We start from the raw sequence: 15320 nt of genomic DNA, 5'->3' as shown, positions 1-15320 counted from the left end.
ATTTTCAGCCATAGTTTTGCCACTAATAATTATAAAATACCACATGATCACTAACATGTTTTGCAGTAACACGAGCTGTGACTGGTGAGTCTATTCATGGTTATGAATGCTTTTCAGATCAGTTTTAAGCTGTTTTGATCATGCTATTAGCCGAAATACATAACCGTTAATAAGGCCCATCGTAACTCTAATAGTCGGAGCACTTTCGGAGGGATGGAACTGAAGCTGTGGAGCGTCCAAAAGAACGGCGGTACAGATGCTGAGGGCCCCTCCCCTCCAGCAGCAGCAGCAGCAGCAGCAGCAGCACAACTGGGAGTTTGCCGTCTGTCTTTCCCGGGGCGTACTGCCACAGACTACCCAGCCATCCAAAATACACACACGCAGTGCACGAAGAGTTCAAGAGCGCTTTTCAGTTTAACTAACGTTACAGGGAGTGGAAATATCTGCAGGAAGACCTCATTTTATCCATCCACTTTCCTTTTGGTCGGGTTGAAGTTGTGCCAAGTGTCATACTTTTGGTCGTTTTTTTGTGTGTGTGTTTGCAACGGACAACTTTCTGAGACACTGCTATTCATGTGGTGCACTTGCACGCGAGAAGAGACGAAGTCAGCGAGCGAGCAGGTGAGGAACACGCCATAATAATAACGAGGGTAATAATCTACACCAAGTTATAACCGTGTGTCAGGTGGACCACAGTAGAGTTTAAATTAATAAATTAATACTGCAGAGTTTTAAAGGGGGTTTAACGCTTTATGTGTATCTGTACATTTTATTAAGCTGGATTTACAAACTTAAACGTATTAATCAATATTTAAGTTTCTTTATTGTTTTCTTTTTCTTGATAGATCGTTTAAAGTACAGAGACTGTATATGGATATATGAGAAGTTGGTAAGAGGGAGAATTTTTGTCTTTGCACAGTGTTTGGGGAGGGGGTGGGAATTCTAAATGCCCCCAAACTGAATGTGACTATATGGACTTAAGCCAAGTACATGTCTACTGTCTGAATTAATCATACATACAGTAAAATGTTGACGTGGACACATTTACCTCATTGAGGTCATTTATTTGTGTTTGTGCATGTTAGTGGTTTACAGTCCAGCAGAAAAGAAAACAAGTAGTGATGTAGTTCTTTCTCACTGGTCCACTCTCCCCATATATTTTTTTAAAGGTTTACCTAACTTTGGACTGGGATCTGGTGGTTCTGAGAGAGGTAAACAAGGGAGGGAGGGAGGGGAGTTTGTACTTGTGTGGATGCATTGATTTCTCTGGCAGTGTTTCAGGGGTTTCGATCAGCATGACTGAGGTAAATAAATGACTTCTGCCTTGGGCGACAGAAAGACAAGACAGAAAATCTTGTCTGATTTTCTCCTTTAAACAGCGTCCAAACATTGCGTCATTGAGATGCTGTCAGGCATACCTAATACATACACACTGCAGTATACACACACATCCCCATGTTTACTTGGCCGGGAATGGGGAAGGCTCAAGACTGCTGTGGCTGTGATAGGAACCTTCCATGTGAAAAAATAAGTTACTATGTTGGACTGATTAAAGGGGTGTATTCCATTGTTTGCTATGCCAATCAATGCCCTTCCCATGCCGTGCTACAGTTGTGCCTCCTGTGTGCACTAATTCATTCCAGTTCTATGTGGCATGTCTGGACCAATCCAACATTTCTCTAAAACAACCACAGCATCAATAGTGAGCTGTGTTTTAAATGGCCTACAGCAACACTTCTGAGCTCTGTCAGAAGTCAGTGCAGTCTCATGCTGAGGCTTTTTCCTGGACAGTGATGAAAACTAAAACCTTAAAGGGGTCTTTTGCAAAACTCAACAGGTTTCAGGTGGAAAGTGTTATTAAAACATACTTGTATGCTGCACACTAGCCTAATATGGTTATGTTTGCAAAATCCCTCAGTGCTGACAGACAAAGCAACTGAGAAGACACATTTACTGCAGTGATGTTAGTATGTTTAGAGTGTCTACAACAGCTAGGTGCCAGTGACTTGCAGACAGACTGACTGGCTCGGTTTGGCTGTTTTTCTGTGGCCTCTCTGTGTCCCCACTCTGTAAATGAACTGTGCTTAGGCTCATATGGAGATAAACTGCATAACAGAGTCTTTCCAGCACTTACAAAGAACAATACAGTTGCTTCTCAAGTGTGTAGATGACAGTTTGGTCTTGAGAAGAGTTGTTGCGTAGCCTAGATGGGTGTACCCCTATATCCTCAGGCCATGAGGATACAAGTGGGTGCACTTACAAATGTCAGTCACTGTTTTCATGCCCTATATTGCTCCCATCTGCCTCCCTCAGGATGGTATTAGCTTACACGCACACATTTGTTCATACATGCAGGCACTCATACAGATTCTGAGTGGCTTTCCGGCGTCATGACCTGTTCTGTGTGAGTAGAGTTACTGGTTTTGTTGTCAATTATCGGCAAAACTACCTGCATGTTTATCTTCATCCAACCGTCTCAGTTACATGGTCTGTTCTCTCTTTTACATATTCCCTGGCTTTGTTTTCAGCTCATGTTTTTTAATTGCCATTTTCTCTGTTGACGAGTTAAACCATAGATCAAGTATCACTCCTTGCTGCTTCCTCCCAGCTTTCCATTAACCCTTGTGTGTGACAGGAGACCTGAGCTGGCTCTGTGACAACTGCATGTGGTTGTGAGGAGCTGTGAACCTTGTCTTCTATTGTTGAAGACCAACAGTAAACATAAAGTGAGTCTTTAATAACAGGTGCTGGGGCATATTATTTGGCTTTGGTGTATTTGGTTTCCATACCAGCAGCCTCCAGGAGTGTTCCCTTTCCAGTGTTTTGAGATACAGACAAAATGTAGACAGACAGGACCTCAGGGTTGGAATTTAATCCATCTTCTTTGGTATTCCCCACAGACGTACTCTTCACTTCCAGAACGGAAGAAATTCAACTGGAATGTCCTCTTGTCTAGGCATTTCCATTCACAGATTTCATGCATATTGGTTTAGAGCAAAGTGTAATTGTGGGTTTATATTGTTTAAATTAAGACCTGAGTCATTTACTCTGGGAAATCCTCACTTAAATCCATTGACCAGGGCAGTAGAATCAACTGTCTGGAGTCCATAGAGTCTAATTTTGTATAGTTATGAGAGAGATTTGGTAATCAAACATTTTAGAAGTTATATGATATAATTAAAGGTAACAGATTCAGGAAATCCAGGCTGTCCGACTAGTAAGGGATCAACCCTATTCTGTTGCATGGAGAAATATTTGGCATCTTTACCAAGCATGGTTTGCACTGTGTATTCCTTCATTATTTGGGACTAATTTACTGCAGTGTTTTCAACTTCAAAGCCCATCTCTGTCTCCATCGCCATGTTTTGGATGATTAAATGTTGCGTGTAAGGGGATATTTTGGCAATTTATTTTGCATTCAATTTCTGGAGCGATATCTAATTTCCCAGGAGATGCACATGCTGCGCTGTTAGATATTATGTTTCAGTCAGATAATGTGGGATCACGTTAGTGATTAAAATGCTAAATGAATCACAGTTTGTGGCCTTGATGTCTACTTAATAAAATGAGTAAACAAATTACACAAAAAACTTGCACATTTATACTATGAAAGTTCCCCAAAAGCTTTAATTTATAAGCATGTATTGTAGCTTGTGGGGGGGGGGGGGGGTATTATTCTGTATCCAGAATAATACCTCAGGGATCACATGTTTCATATTTACATTTTTTGAACCAGCAGTTAATTCCTAGCATACTTTAAAGCCGCTGATTATGAGCCTTTATATCAGTCTTATTGACAGCTTATCTTATTGACCGCTTTGCTACTGTTATTTTAATGTGGTCATAAAGTCTAACATAAAAATAAAAGACATGACATGTTTAAAACACAAAAAGTAAGGTTGATTCCTGTCTTTATGGAACAGTGACGTGTTTCCTTAATTACTTCCATCTATACCTGGAGTTATAGTTTGTAAACCCACTTTAAAATGTAATGTTTCTTCCATATTCTTTGTAGTTTGTATTTTTAGCATTTTTCCTGTGAGACATTAGCTCACACACAGAGAGTTGCATGCTTGCTTAAATACAAGGCTAAAGAAAAGATGATTGACTCTTGCCAAGAAAAACAATTAATGTCTTGAGAACTAGAAACAATTACCTATGTTGTTCTGCTAGGTCAGTGCCTGTGGTCAGGGAATAAAGACAAATAGCTGTGCTAATGCACTCCGTCCTGTGGAGATGGAGGAGTTAGATAATAGTGTACTCTACAGGGCACCTGGGTGTTGCTAAATGCCTCATTAGGGGTGGTCTTGGTGCAAGCATGCCCATAGCCAGAGCACTTCTTCACCATCTGCTCTTTTCTCATGACTGCTGGCAACTTCTGTTGTGTATTCACTTGAGCTAGTTTCTCTTTACGATTCTTGTACAGCGTGTCGGCTACTAGATTCACTGATAATACTAACTGAGTAGATGTTTTATGGCATGCAAAGACTGTATTGTTTAAACCGAAACAGAAGAGTCAGTATATTTAAAGGTGCTTTGTGTTGGTGAGAGATCAGAAGCCAGGAGCCCTTGGCTGCTAGCTTTAAATCTGTCACCATCTCTATCAGGATTGTTTCTCCTGACACCCTGCACTGTGTGCCGGCCATGCTGCCAAAGACAACAAGGACTCTAGTCACCAGGAAATAGGGGTGTTAGCTTAACTTACATGGCACAAGAAGTTGGTTTCCCCCATTATTCACATCTCTTGTGCACTTTTTCCCTTATTTCTCTTTTCATTTCCGTTATTGACACATTCAAAGTACTGACTCACTGGTACTCTGGTATTCCTCTTCCAGTGTGTGTCATCTATTACTCAAGAATTTTTTTTTTTTGTTTTTCTTCCAAGACTTGTACTTTTCTTTTCCTGGGGGTCATTCTTCTAGCGGGGTGTTGCACATGTCTGTGCTGCAGATAGATGTGGGCACTCAAGCTGTGAAAAGAGATGCATTACTGAAGTGCTTATCACTTGAGTGAAATTGTGTCACTGCTCTCCTGAAAATACTGTAGGGAGGATAAGCTTCACCATCAGCACTATCAGTATCGCTCACAAAGTGCAAAGACTACAGGGATTTTAGCCTCCTAACTTTCTCACTCTCTTTGCTGATTGCCCATCCATCACGCAGAGCTCTATATCTGTATTTCTAACCCTGAAGGTGTGAACACGTCTCAATTTGTCATCCTAAATAAACACCAGTCTGTTTATCAGAGTCTAATCCTCTTCGTTTTAAAGCTATGGGGCACTTGGAAGGGTGCCGCTCACCCCTGTTTCTGCACAAAGAGCTACAGTTTTAAACATCAGATGACTGAAGAAAGAAATCAAATAAACTTAAGTGAGTTGTAGTCGAACACCTAATATCTGTTTCACATTTTACCTTGCAGTACAAATCAATGGGCAAAGACCCGGGTCAGTATATTTACTCAGGATATCACCTTTTTTTTTTAAGGTGCTGCTTACACATTATCAAATGGCTATTCTCTATATGTGGTGGACTTCTAAGGAGTATACATGCTGTCAATATTAGAGATATAGGAGTGTGAATGTCATATCTAATCTAGCTTTAGCTTGACATTGTTTATGTTGTCACTTGACAGGTTGATGTGTGCTTTCTGAAACTGGGTGGAAGGAAAGTAATGATGGTGGCAAAAGGTCTTAAGGGGAGGCATTCTTTCAATGCATTCATTAATTTCTCCATCAATAGTCTGGTTAATTAGTATCCTAATGGCTGTGGGATTTGCAGGAATGCAGGTTAAAGACAGGGACGGTACTCAGTCTGTACTTAGAAGATGCAATGAATGCATCAACGGTGTAATAAAGGGCACAGATTTCATGAAGCTGCAATGTGTGTAAAAAAAAACATTTTGCATGATTCTGCACCCTGTTTGAGGTGAAGTTAATCTGAATATTATCTTGTATTGTATGAATTGTGCTGACAAGCAACTTTAATTTTAAGAAGGAAAATTAGTATCAGGGTTCAGTGACAAAGCTTTATATACTAGTTCCACTGCTTCACTTTTTAGGTGTCCAAGTACCACTGAAGAAAATATAAATTTATTAAAACACAGATTTTCAGAATATAACAAGTAAGTAGTTATTTTTTAGTTCTTGTCTTTTTTCCTTCTTACTTCTTTTTTTTTTTTTTTTTTTTTAAACTTGTAACAGTCTGTGCTCCTGCTACTTATTCTAAACCACACATTTATTTAAAAGCACAGCTTTTCAATCCTAGTCAGACAGCTAACTTTTCAGAATGTGAACTAATGTCTGGGCATTTTTAATTGATTGTGACGTCCTAAACAGGGCATGGCCCATTTTTTACATGGTATAAAGGAGGAAGTGACAGGGTCATCAACCAATCCTTAAGCTACTGGCAAGTATCCTTAAGGCAAAGAATTAAGTTGAGTTATCCATGTGAAAAGGATATGGGAGGAGAGAGAAAAGCGGAGACGTGCCTGATGAAAAGTAGTAGAATGCAACTGTTTTGTTAGTCTGACCTTTGTTTGGGGCAAACAGATTTAAAGGCGAAACAAAAGGAGAGCCGGTGACAAGCAACAGCTGATGTAGGATGGGCAAAGGAAGGGGACATGCCTGTAGGGCTCCATGGCGAAACAGCCACAGAAGTTTGTGTATATTCCCCCTCTCTGGAGTTAGATGAGACTGCTTGCATCCTCATACACTTATGATTGCTCCTCCCTAGCTTGACTCTTTACACTGGTCTCCCTCCAAGGTTGCAGAAAAGCACAAAGTGAAAACACTACAAGATGACTCCACACAGTATGAAGAAAGAGGACTCTGGCAATCAGACCTGGAATGAGGTTGGGGCTATGTTCTGCTTGTCTGGCAGTAATTATGGAGGCAAAGGGAAGAAGTTTATGGCTCTATTCCATCTGGAGGTCACACTGTTTGGACTGATTTTGTTGGCCATCCTCCCTGTTGGAGCAAGCATCAAACAGAGTGTCCCCAGGGTCAAACTCAGCCATAGAGGTAAGAACTAAATATTGCTGATGTTTGTTTTAATTCAAACAATATTGCTGTTTGACATAGGATTTTATCTTTTCATTTTTTTCTTTCTTGTCATACATCTTTCCATCTTTCAGTGTGCATCTTTTTTTTCTTACTTGAATGTGACTTGTGCAACAGGCAGAGGAAATGGTAAGAGGAGAATTTAGTGAAGTTTATGGAGATGATCTGTAGCACTTAAACATGAAGCAAAGTGAAATGTTTCTCACTTACTGATCCATCAGTCTGCTGTGTGGATATCATCTGACCGTATAAATGTGCTCTGTGTCCATGTATGTGGCTTTGCATAAACCAAGTGTGTTTGCTTTGTGCCACCAAAAGTTAGGAAGTTATATTTTTGCATTCCTCAAACCTGAGTGCAAACTTTACTTCAAAGTCGTCATCCCTAATGCTGTGTATCAGCTACAAGGAACCACACATATTAACTTAACTTTTGTTCCATAAAATTGAATCCCCACTGTGACCTGAAAGTGAACTCACTCTGACTTCAACCTCCAAAAGCTTTTGGTCTTTTGGTCAAGGCTTCTAAAACCAACTATGCCTGGAAATAGATACATATGCATGTCCTACTGTATGTGTCCAACAAAAACATATGCAAGTAGCTGCAGGAATAAAGATTACTGTGGACACTGTTTTTTCAGCAGTTAGCCTAGTATTTAGCTCTACGGTTTGTCTTATTTTATGTTTCTTCCAAGCCAGTAAAGTAAAGTACTTTATCATGTCATGTAGTCTGATTGCCTTTAATTTGGCTACATGCTACTTTAATCTTCACTAAAGTGAATGGCTATTTGACAGCAATAGCCATATTTGGTTCTCTCAGTGAGAATCACTGAGGCAAAGACAAATCTGTCAAAAATAACAAAAGCTTAACCAAGTGCATGCATCCTGCTCCTCTTGTCATCATTTCATTAGTGGACACTGTTCAAAAGCAACACCACCCAGCAGTGAATTCACTTCCAGCATAGCATCAGCTTTACGTAAGCCCAAATACAGATTCAATGACTAAAGGGTGAAATTATAAAAAGTAAAAATCCCTCATTGAGGGAGTACCTCTAAACAAACTGCTTTAAAATAAAAACCCAAGAACTTTAGTTTTCATCTAGTGAACATGTAGCATTAGCTTCTAATCAATATGTCTGTCTGACCTAAAATATAATAGTGTCTGCCATGCTCCTCTGAATATTCTGAAACCAGAGGCATCCTACATTGCATATTTATTCCTGAGACTGTAATTGTTTCACCATAATCAGGTTTTGGTGGAGCTACAAGTGAAAACAGAAATGACCAGATGGATCATTCAATAAATGAACGTGTTACCCTGGTAGCTACAAAGTCTTTGATTACAAATGGGAATTGAGCAGGATAATTGTCTGGATAAATCATAGCAAGCATATGGGTGTGATGTGACCTGCATCCTGCACACCCCTATCCTTCACCATATGAGGTATTTTTAGCAGTGACAATGTGTCTGATGCAGTTGACCTCCTGCCATGTGCTACATGTGAGAAAGGGCAGATTCAGGCATTGCTTACAGCTCTGAAGAGGTCTCTAAGTCTAAAGCTTGATCAAGTCTTACTCCAATAACTGCGTGCATGAAAGCAACATTGAGTTCCAATAACAAAGCTAATCAAGAGGTTTTCATGTTGTTTAGGGCTCTCCTCTTTGAAGAAATGTGTGGAGACTATGCTAAGCTTCAATAGGCTCATAGTGCTGTGTGTTTACAGAACAGATTACTGCACACCACACCAAGGGCTAGCAGGCCTAATCTCTTTGTGAGTTTTGTCTGTTTGGGGCATGATATGTGTGTAGGAGGGAGATACATCAGCACATGGGGGTTCAGTGTAAAGGGGAGGTATTAAGGGAGATTGTGTGGTGAGGAGGGGTCCCAAAAGTTCAAATATTGAAGGTTGGTAACCTCTCCAATCATTCTCACCAAGAGGGTAATCACAGTGTCAATCCTTTCAGAGTGACTCCCACAGGACTCCTCTGCACCGAGCCAGTGTTTACTCAAGGCATGTGGCAAGTGTGGTGCGCTGAAAAGAGCCTCGTGATAGAAGAGAGTTCCTCTAATGGAGATCAAAGACACGATCCTGAGCTAAAAATGTCGAACATATTCAGCTTTCAGAAACCTATGGACCTTACAAGCTGCGAGTCCAGGTCTAAAGCAAGCAAACTGTATATATAATTTCATATAAAAACAGTACGTGTTCTGCATAAAAATGTACAAGTGAATAGCAAAATCGTACTATTGTGTAATGGATGAACAACAGGTATTCCTGTCTAAAAGTCTACTTACTGAGATACTATGCTATCTAAATTGAAAAAAAAATCGTATTTATGAGCATGTGTAGCTAAACAGGATTATGCAACTTTAAGTCGAGACTTTTTTCATCTCAGTGACTGTCTTTGGGATTATACTGGTTTTAAACTGCTGAGAATAAATTGCGCCCCACAGTGTAGTCCTACCAAAATATGTTTTTTCACTTTAGTTTAATTTGACTCACAATACTGCATTTTACATGGCAGTGGGGATATTTGTTAATGTGTTTGTCTGTGTCTTTCTCATACTGGGACAGAACTGCTGAAGGTGGGCAGTGTATCTCTGTTTTTGAGCCCCTCCAATGGCCTTCATTCGCAGTCGCTGTTGTTGGATGAAGAGAGGGGTCGTCTTCTGTTGGGAGCCAGGGACCACATCTACTTGCTTGACCCTGACAATCTGGCTGAATCCCCTACAAAGGTATGCTATATATATGCATGTGTAAAATCAATATAGCATAAAGAATAATCCAGGTTCAGACGTAAAAAGACAAGACACTGTACTAAGTAAAGAGCAGTGCTTATTTTTGCATTTGTTCATGTCATTTGTTATAATGTAGACATTTTTTCAGGTACACGTCAATATATTTACAGGAGTGTAAAGTAGAGCCAGAATGATATATCAGGAGGGTCAATATATTTATAGATATTAGCTGTTTGCTGATATAGCTGTATTAGCATTTATAATGGACAATAAATGAAAATTATAAAAATAAAGAAGAAACCAGGTGCACAACCTTATGAGTGTTGATGTTTTTCCACCAGAAGGCACTCTCCAACTTCCTGTTTGAAATGCCACAAACAAACAACAAAACAAGCTGAGTTGGGTAGAGTATAAATGAGTAAAATATCGAGGACCACTTGTAAAACTAAAACAAGAATACCTCAGTATTGGTTTAAAAACCTTATATTACTTGAAGAAATTTAAGTTTAAAGCTTTCACACACGTTAACTGACCTGTTAGTTAATGTGAACAATGCATTATGGAACATTTAGCTGCTACCTGTTTGGCAATTAAGTAGGGCGATAAGAATCGTTTTTTCCATTAGAATTTTCCTGAAATGCACTCAGCTATGTATTGTTTTAGGGAAACACTGATCTTTCAGTCAATAGCAGTCTGAAGTTATCTGTCTAGTAAGGTCAGGGTCATCAACTTAGAGTCCTTGCCCCCACCCACACGCATGGAGCACACACACAATTACATACATCAGGTATGTACACGTTTGATGGAGTGTGCATGCTCAGACTTTACACAAACACACAAATGCATTTGGATGGATGCCATATGTTAACATTTGTAGATGTTAGTGTGTTTATGCAGCTGAGGTTGATCCACTGGTGGGAAGACGGTGTGTTTATTTGATCTTTATCTGGTTGTTTTAACTCTTAGTCTTGCTCTTAAAGTGTTGCATTTCTGTTGCCTTTAGGGGTCATTGATATAGATGCCAGAGAGATATGAACAGAAAGTCTGACCCTCTGAGCCCTGTGAGATCAGCCTTGACAGTGAATGTGATCTTCCCCTGCAAACTCAGTGTTTATCAATTACTGAACACGCATACCTGGACTGGGACTAAAAGCCCCTGAAAGTCAGGGCTTTATGATGCTCACAAGCATTCCAGGTGTTTTTACCTTTTATTATAAAGAAGTCCACATAATTTAAGTCTTTAAATAACTATATATGCTAAAGTAAATTACTCATTTTTACTAGGTGAAACAAGGTCAGCGATCACATGAAACTCTATCCAAAACTAATTAAAACACTAACACAGGCACACTGTTCTCGCTCAGCACATCGTATTGTAACGCTGCTTTTCTGTATGATAATTCATCCATGAATAAGTTTGGGGATAGCACTCCATGGTAGGATTTAGTGGAGGTAACACACTAAGCACATAAGCCTGTTATAACACATGTATGAGTATGGTGGCATACATTAAAGGGAGGCTGGATGTTATACCTCAGCTAATCTCTTACCACAACACCTACAGGTGTTTAAATACTGTAAAAATGCCATTTGTTATTTAGATATGGATAGAGATGAAAGGGAAAACATTGTGTAGTTATTATTCGTTTCATTTTACGTTTAGCATATTTCGGTGTAAAAATAGAATGAAATAAAATACTATTTAAAGCAAAGGAAAAAAAGTTTGAGCGTTCAGGGGCCTGCTCTTGTTTTTAACTTTTTAACTTAAATGATTCATTAAAAAAGAATCAGGTTAAAGGATCTAAAAGAAATCCAGAAAATCTTGTATCCTACTCTATATTCTCAAAAGTAACAGCTATTCATGGAATGTTTGTCACAACTAAAAATTTTAATCTTTAGAACTTAAATATTTTAGCATAGCATGCAAACTATAAAGAACTGCAACAGGTCTTCTGTAAATTGAAGCTGAATGCTCACATTCTGGTTATATTGTAAGAAGTGAAATATTTCTGATTTATCGGTTATTAGATTCACTGGCCTGCTCTGAAGGAAAACGTGGAAATGTGCAAACTGGCTGGCAAAAATGAAAATGTAAGTGTTTCTAAAGAAATCTATAGAGTTTAAGTTTCTGTGATTACTAAATGTATGTGTTCAATCAGTCCTTCCAGTGTACCTCATACATGTTCTTTTTCTGTCCCTGCTTGTTCCAGCTGGAATGTGCAAATTTTATCAGGGTCCTTCACAATTACAACCGAACACATGTCTATGCCTGTGGGACAGGGGCCTTCCACCCCACTTGTGCATTCATTGAAATCACTGGCCACAAAAAGGTAAAGTGGGCATGAGTGGATCTTAACAGGAAACATTTTGACTAGAGTTGATAAATAGGCTTACGTTTGTGAATCCTCTTAATTTTGTCTCTCAGGATGGCGTTTTGAAGCTGCTGTCTAATACAGAGGAGTCTGGCAGGTTGAAATGTCCTTTTGATCCCTTGCAGCCATTTACATCAGTCCTCACAGGTAAGATAACATAGGTGACATTGTACAAAGCAGTCCTCTACCTGCCTTATCTTTTATTGAGCGAGAATTTTATAGCTGCAGAGCGCCACGCTTCACTTCACTCAGTTATTTGCAATGAATTTGTATTCATGTCTTTGTTTGTCAGCCCTCTTCTCCCATTTTTGGGGGCCAAGAAAGACACAAGCTTACGTGTCTCTGCAGCAACAACAAAGTTACTTGGCAGACAAATGCAAAACAATTGTGTCTCTTGCATGTGCTTGTTTCAGTATGTTAATTGAAATCTTACTCACTCTGTATATATTTAAAAAAAAAGCTGTAAGATTTGTTTTCTAAGTCTACTGTGCTTCTATTTAGATCAGTACCTGTATGCGGGCACATCTTCAGACTTCCTGGGCAAAGATACAACGTTCACACGCTCCCTAGGCCCTCCTCCTGACCAACACTACATACGCACAGACATCTCTGAAGACTACTGGATCAATGGTACACACATGCTTGCACACATCCACGTTAACAGGCTGACTGCACTCCAAACTTGTTATTGCTTTTTCGCATAACTTCTGGCCTCTCTACTGATACAAAGAGCCTCTCTGTGCCCTCAGGATGGTTATTGGCATTCCAGAGGGAAGGAAACCGCCCACTTACTCATTTAGCTGGAACTTTTATATGATTGCCATAGCTGAGCCAGGACCACGCCTATGGGGGAATTTACAGTGTGCCACAAAGTTCACAGTCCTAGTCACACCGCATGTTAGCCAGGGGTATGCACAGTCATCACTTAGGACTGAGGAGTGACCTTCTCTGCATGCATCATCTCCTGTTTGCAGTGTTTTATAGCCACTGATGGACTGTCATGTATCAACAGTTGTCACTAGAACCTAAATCCTTACACATGGTCTCCACATTTCACAACTACACAGTCAGAGATTTTTGGAGTAATGCGCGCTCTCTCTCTCCCTCTCCCTCTCCCTCTCTGTCGGTGTGTGTAAACAGTGAGTGTCGACACAGGGCGGCCGTCTCGTTTTCCCATTTCTTGGAGTGTTTCGGTGTTTCAGTGGAACATCTTTTCATGACTAGCAATGACCTTCTGTCCCATGTGTTAGCTATAATGCATTAAGCCGTTCCAGTTGGGGAATCACCCTCTAGTGGTTGGCTTGGCTTCTAGGTGTCGAGCTAATGTTGATGTAATGTCACTGTAACGTTTAAACTTTTGGGCCTGTTCCCACCTGATGGCAACATGCTGTTGTTTCTCCTCACTGCTATTTTCCTACATCATATGTAGCACTTGTTGTTTTAATACAGTGTCCAGTGCCGTAAATGCAGTTGAAAATTGTGCTTACTAATAATTCTTAGTAGCTTGAACAGTTAAAATCAATCCAAAAATAACCTATTTGCCCTCCAGTAATTTTCAGAGGCAAACATGCTTTGTGCAGTTTAACTGTATTGTAAGTATTAATTATCCATTTGATAATTAGCAAGTGTACAGATTAAATTTTGCACATACACACAGGATCATCACATAAAACATAATATATTCTTATTCATAGGCCCGTGACAGTTTTATTTTTTAATTTTTTCACAATCAAAAACATTTTAGACATAGAATTATCTCTCAACTCTTTTGTTCCATTCAGATGTCTGGACTGTTTGAAGTTTTTTCTGCTGTATCTTCTTTTGCAATTGTTGCATTCACAGCTGTCCTGCTTTACTGTCACCTTTGCATCAGCATTGTGTCTAACCACAGCAGGTACTTCCCTTTGCATTATTCAGTTTTTAAATGTTTGCTAAAACATCCAGAAGTATCGTGTCAGTTTCATGTTGATAGATTGCTTTCACGTCCCAAAGAGGCCAAAAAAACCAGTAACAAAGATTTTAAGTACAGGACATATACACTTGTCATAGATGCTCACATATAAATCAGATGTTTAACCCAGGGTGTGTAAGAGTATCTTTATGCTGCACTGATGCATAATTGATACTGCCTGACATACTGAAAATCATGTAAATTTAAACAAAACTGCTTTTAAAGTCAATTAAATCTTCTTTTACAATTGCTGCATGTACCTAAGTGCAGTTTATGTTCAGCCCATTTCAGCTTTACACTTAGTAAAGAGAGAGTAATACATCAAATCTCTCTGCAGAAATAGAAGACGACTGTAAATAAACACATGCTAAGTGTAGTTTTAATGCTACCTTAAGACTGCAGTTCATGCCAAAACCATTATGACTCATTTTAATGCTATTTTCTCTGTCTTCTCCATTCTGTGTCTTCAGAGGCCAGGTTTATAGCTGCCCATCCCATTGCAGACACCTACAATCCAGATGATGATAAAGTATACTTTTTCTTCCGCGAGGTGTCCTGGGAAGGCAACGACAAAAGCATCCTCTCCCGAGTGGCTCGTGTGTGCAAGGTGAGATATTACAGGAGAGAGGTGTGGAAAGTAGGAGATATATGGTGGAGGGGTGAAGGGGCTGGTACAATATAACTAATGAGCAACAGCAAAGCCAATGAAAGACAGTATGATGCTGTACATGGATGCTGAGGCCCAGGTAGTGATGTGGTAGTAGCAGAGAACTGGTGCTTGAAAAGACAGCCTAAAGTAGATAGGACCTTGTAAAATAAGAGATGGTGTCCTGATCGGGTGTGAATCTTTGGCTGGGAGGAACCGTTCCCAATTTTATCCCAATTCTTTTGTGGTCATCCAACTCTGTCTGGAGCAGTAAATCATGGTTAGAATTCTTATTTTTGCTGTGTTTTTACTACCTAGTCAGTCACTGAGGTCAATATAGGTAATTTCTTTTCTGAAAGACCTTTGATGATAATGTGTCACTGCCACTTAGGTTCTGTTTGACAGCACGTCAAAACAACTATAAGTTTAGCTGCACCGCTGACTGTGGGCATAAGCAGTGCAGTTGCATGATCTGAGGCTCTCTGTGCACCACGCCGTGTGTCGCAAGAGGCAGACTAAACACAACAAAAAGCAAGCCATTTATTATGGCTGATGAA

General features: G+C 39.7%; 1 protein-coding gene across 3 annotated transcripts in view; it reads left to right on the top strand.

Annotated features, from left to right (window-relative positions):
• Positions 1-313: 313 nt before the first annotated feature.
• The window catches only part of sema3d (sema domain, immunoglobulin domain (Ig), short basic domain, secreted, (semaphorin) 3D), a 31086-nt gene continuing 16079 nt past the window's right edge, over positions 314-15320 (top strand). Inside the window, exons 1-9 of one of the 3 annotated variants that reach the window (XM_085412069.1) lie at positions 314-621; positions 846-889; positions 6762-7018; positions 9631-9791; positions 11823-11885; positions 12005-12124; positions 12220-12313; positions 12668-12796; positions 14588-14724. In XM_085412069.1, the coding sequence (XP_085268195.1) occupies positions 6796-7018; positions 9631-9791; positions 11823-11885; positions 12005-12124; positions 12220-12313; positions 12668-12796; positions 14588-14724 (927 nt within the window). In that variant the 5' untranslated portion in view covers positions 314-621; positions 846-889; positions 6762-6795. Of the gene's footprint in view, positions 622-845; positions 890-2635; positions 2727-6761; positions 7019-9630; positions 9792-11822; positions 11886-12004; positions 12125-12219; positions 12314-12667; positions 12797-14587; positions 14725-15320 lie in introns of those variants that run through there. The other 2 variants (XM_085412068.1, XM_085412070.1) reach the window with 2 other exon arrangements.

Source organism: Rhamphochromis longiceps, linkage group LG7 (assembly GCF_057381845.1).
Source record: "Rhamphochromis longiceps isolate RC_006_pf linkage group LG7, R_longiceps_female_GT1.1, whole genome shotgun sequence".
Classification (NCBI taxonomy): Eukaryota; Metazoa; Chordata; class Actinopteri; order Cichliformes; family Cichlidae; genus Rhamphochromis; species Rhamphochromis longiceps.
The sequence above is the reverse complement of the archived record's forward strand: the minus strand, read 5'-3'. Positions and strand labels throughout refer to the sequence as shown.